At 38.9% G+C, this 4,458-nt stretch overlaps 1 protein-coding gene across 2 annotated transcripts; it reads left to right on the top strand.

The window, feature by feature from the left end:
- Positions 1–227: 227 nt before the first annotated feature.
- LOC119553811 (accessory gland-specific peptide 70A-like) lies at positions 228–1,596 on the top strand. Of its 2 annotated transcripts, none has more exons than XM_037864432.1 (2): positions 228–357; positions 412–586. In XM_037864432.1, exons 1-2 carry the CDS (start codon positions 228–230, stop codon positions 462–464), a joined length of 183 nt encoding a protein of 60 aa, XP_037720360.1. In that variant the 3' UTR covers positions 465–586. The 2 variants fall into 2 exon arrangements, 1 of the variants encoding a protein (XP_037720360.1); XR_005219784.1 differs by lacking the exon at positions 412–586 and adding an exon at positions 1,109–1,596 and having other exon boundaries at positions 257–357.
- Positions 1,597–4,458: the final 2,862 nt, after the last annotated feature.

Raw genomic sequence — 4,458 nt, 5'->3', positions numbered from 1 at the left:
CTCTTAACCAGGTAAAAAGCTTGTAAAGATCGCAGCCTTAACATACACAATTTCTGACAACAATTTTTTTTACTGATCTATCCTTTTTTTTAGCTTACTCCTGGCAGCACTGGTAAATATAACCCAACCTTGACATACTTGAACCGTGTCATCTGTAATCTTTTTATAACCCTTGTCAAATCGTTTATCCACCTTTTAAACCGATTAGCTTAAATATCAGTACAGAAATGAAGACCCTGGCAGTACTTTTGGTTCTTGTCTGCATAGTTGGGTTAGTCAGATCTTGGGAATGGCCATGGCAAGAAGGAAAGAGACCTTGGGAGAAACCGAAGAACCCGATTCCAAGCCCAAATCCTCGTAAGTTCCGCTTTGTCTGGTATCCAGTCTTTGAGCCAATCCAATTTTTTTCAGGCCATAAATCGTGCCGTCTTAATCTGGGTCCTGCTTGGGGTGGTAGATGCTAGGGCACTTCTCATATTATAAAGAGTTACAGATTTTTTTTTTCATAACCGAAATTTCTTTAAAATCTCTATTACATACGAGCCAAACGGGGAAAATTTCAAAAATAAATGTATTTATATATTTTTTTGCAAGTGCATATATTTTACAGGGATCTCATTTCCGTTTTTTCTCAGACCCTACGTTGAAATTTTGTTCTCACGCATTTTATATTTAATTCCTTATCAAGGCATTTTCGACATTGCGGTTCATTATACAGAGAACCGAATATATTCCCGCGAACATGAGTTAAAGCCTTAAGATCTAGGAAGAATGCATATATATATGCACGCATATATGTATATGGATTCGTGGCGCTTCGCTTAGGCCCTGTGTAAATTTCATCAAAATAAATACAATTTATAGCGCAATAAGCCAATTTATGCCCCATGTTCGTTCTCACTCCACTCACAATTTGCATAAATTTAGCAAGTCAGTTGGAAGAGGGTCGTGGGCGGTTGGCGAGGAAATGTTATATGTGTAAACAGCAAATAAATAATATTTGATTACTCTAACGGCGGGAGGAGCGAGGGTCGCCATAATTTAGCCTACTGAATTATTGTTTAACTTGCTGTTTAGAATTCTAATGTTCGTTTTTATTTTCCTTCAGCATCTAGCAAATATCCTCTTTGTATTTTCATTAAAAATTGCTCAAAATCCCGATGGCAAATATTTGGAGAACTAATGGACTTAATGCTGTTCCAAAGATCAATCTAAAGCTATTCCGTCAAAGATACAAATTGAAATTCTATTTAATAAAACCTAAAAGAGTGGAAAAACAAATGAGTGTTGATGGAACCCAGTAAAGGAAACTTACAAATGGGAAAAATACCACAAGCAAAGAAGGAGAGAGAAAAGAGAAATGAACCCTGAAAAAATTAAAATACAGAGAAAAATGGCGCAGAGTGAGAAAAAGTGTCACACAGTGCGTATGTGGAACATTTTTTAATTGCAGCACATATGTTCAAGTAATTGCTGCAACAGTTTAGTCGGAGAATTCCAATGGGAGAAGAGAAAAACAGAGAAAGAAAAATCTGAAGAGTGGAATATTTTTTGACTTCTCTTGATTTCTTAAAAAAATGCAATGATTATCTTAAATCTCTTAGTCTATTATTTATTTTAAAGAATATTTGAAAATATTTTTTGCAACCTTTTGAATTTTTCCAAAAGGATTCTTTTAAGAACATCCTTTACCAAAGACGTTTTAATTGTCGGGACGAATGCCTTCGACCGTTCTTGGCATTGAACTTAAGTCCCATACTTCCGTGTTCAGCTCACAATCGTGACCAACTCATAATCCTTTCACAAACGCTCCTTTCCCGGGCGGTGGCAATAAATTTTCAGGGAACATCTAGGCTCAGTTGAGAGTGTAACAAGCCCTAAGTGAAAAATAGAGAAAAATGACGGCTACACAAGATAAACAACATGGCCGAGTGCGAGCGAGCTACATAAAGTAAAACTGTATTTAATTAACCGACATTGCAATTACAAATTCTGTGCAGCGCGGCGAGAACAAAACCCGGGACTGGGACCGAGGGTTAAAACAGGACACAGAACACAGGAGCAAAGGATCCAAGGAGCCAAGGAGTAGCAGCTGCTGTTCGGCATACTAAAAAGACGCCGGGTAAAAAGCAAAGCGAGGCCGGCGACGTAAAGCAAAACAATTTCATTTTGTGCACAGCCGGCTGACTGAACTTATGGTCTGGAATGGTGAAAGGAGCCGTGGGGCTGCTGGGAGGCACAAGGCGCCATAAACGTGGCCGTCAGATGAAGGACACGGCACAGTGTATCCAGTATGGGAAGACATCTTTAAGGTCCTTTTACTTACCAGACAAAAATAGCTAAGCTGAAGAGTTATACGTGACAAGTGGTCCTTCAAGCCGGATACTGGTATTTTACTGGTACCGAATCTACTGAAGTGAATTAAAAGAAACTTAATTATGTAACAAAGATAGTAAAGAAAATAAAAATGAATAAAAACAAATAAGAAGATAAAGCCAATCAGGATAGGAGAAGAATCTTCAATGAAAAATTGGTATTTCGAGCCGGGTATTGATACTTAATTTTTCACAATCTTCAGGAGGTTTTAGTCAAAGATAATAAAAAAATAAAAGATGACTAACATCTTAAAAAAACGAAATATGAATTACAATAAGTCAATAAATAAAGCGTGGAGAACAAATTTAAATGACAAACTGGTCCTTCAAGCCGGATTTATTTATTTTAATCCATAGGATTCGTTATAGCGTATATAAATTTGTTTCCTTTGGGTAAATAATAAATTTAAGACTTTCTATGACCAAAAAATAGGTATATATTTAATAATCTAATTTACGTAACATTTAAGTTGTGGAAAATTCATTTTACAAAGCCCAAAACCCACTGTGTTGACCAATCGGGGCTAACTTCGGCACACAATGCAGCAGTTTCCAAGGCGTGCAAACAAAAGCGCAGCAGTAGCAGCTGACTTGGAAGAATTGAAGAAGATGTAGCCAGAACACAGCAATAGGAATCAAGGAAAGGAATGGCCGTGGTAGGAGCGCCGGGCGAAGCAGCCTTTTGTTTATGGCTTTCAGAATTTACACCTTAAAGAACTGCCAGTGCGAGCAGCTTCCTTCTTTTTTAGCAGCCTCCTCTGGGGAAATGGTACTCAGGGGGGCCAGAAGGAAAATTAACGGTAGCCAGTTATCATCCGGCAGCAGAAGCCCTTTCCTCACCTCGCACCCTGCCATCGGTCCTTATCGGTTTTGTCCTCCGGCAACAGACGGAGTTGCTACAGAAAAATAAAGGAAAGGAACGTAAAAACTTGTGCATAACTCAAAAAAGTCTTAATGAATTATGAGCCCAATGTTGCCGGGTCCTGTCTCGTCTGATGTCTCGTCTGTTGTCTGTGGACTGGCAGTTTTCAGGAGCGAAGTTCCTTCAAGGATTCACTGCGCCTGTGGGTTGGGCGCATCTGTGTGGCGACCGATGATGGCTGTGATTAAGGCGGCAGAGGTAAGCCAGTTAAATGTCTTGATTGTGGTAAATGATTACACTGCCCTGCCCTTGGTTTGTTATTCATTTTAATAATAGCTCGTTGAATGTGGCTTTACAGTTGCACGATCTGAGGTAAATACTTTTTAATCGAAAAGCTGAATAAGAACTAAGAATAAGACCAATAAAATTGACTCTGGAGGTAAGAACAAATTAAGTACTGATAATCCTTTTACAAAAATATCATTGTTTTCATATTTTCGTACATATGTTAAATACTAAATATACTAAACACTAATAATAATACTATGTTTTAAAAAATAAAATGATCCTATGTTCTACAATTTTCTACTTCTGTGAACTCCCCCTCCATTATAACGCCCATTAAAAATCATTGCTCTTGATCGCATATCACTGGAAAACTCTGCTTTCTCAGCACTTCCTTCCCGCAGACTTTATAAACAATCGGGTCCCCACACTCGACACCGCATTGCAGTCCATTTGTTTTAATTATTATTGCTATTATTGTCATGCTGACCAACTAAACAACAATGAGCGGCGCTGGCGAAGTAGATACAGTCAACTACATAAACGTAAATAACACGAGTGGATGTTGGCGAGGAGTCTGCGATAAATAAAACTGCATAGCATAAAATCTAAACAACAGAAATGAATGTTGCCAGGCAACCGAAATGGCAACAGAAAATACCAACGGAGCGACAAGAACAAGCAAACAAATAATTTCATGTCACACAATGATGAAAGTTGTGTAATATTTGATGTTCCTCCAGGAACCCCCATATCTCTCGGCTCCCGCTGCTTGCAGTTGCAGAAAATTAAGCAATTTAATTTAATAGGCGCGGGGGCGGGGGCGACTGAGGGGAAGGACGGGCTCTGTGGAACTGCAACTGGAACTGGAGCATATCCTCGGCGCACTCGGCTGCTCCTGCTGTTGCAGGACAATAATTCAACACGTATTTAAAT

The sequence above is a fragment of the Drosophila subpulchrella genome, chromosome 3L, assembly GCF_014743375.2.
Source record: "Drosophila subpulchrella strain 33 F10 #4 breed RU33 chromosome 3L, RU_Dsub_v1.1 Primary Assembly, whole genome shotgun sequence".
NCBI classification, from domain to species: Eukaryota; Metazoa; Arthropoda; class Insecta; order Diptera; family Drosophilidae; genus Drosophila; species Drosophila subpulchrella.
The sequence above is the reverse complement of the archived record's forward strand: the minus strand, read 5'-3'. Positions and strand labels throughout refer to the sequence as shown.

Bases quoted from the DNA above. Each gene is read 5' to 3' on its own strand.
- LOC119553811 (XM_037864432.1), top strand. From the start codon at position 228: ATGAAGACCCTGGCAGTACTTTTGGTTCTTGTCTGCATAGTTGGGTTA. The intron at 358-411 runs GTAAGTTCCGCT...AATTTTTTTCAG, and splicing joins GATTCCAAGCCCAAATCCTC to GCCATAAATCGTGCCGTCTT.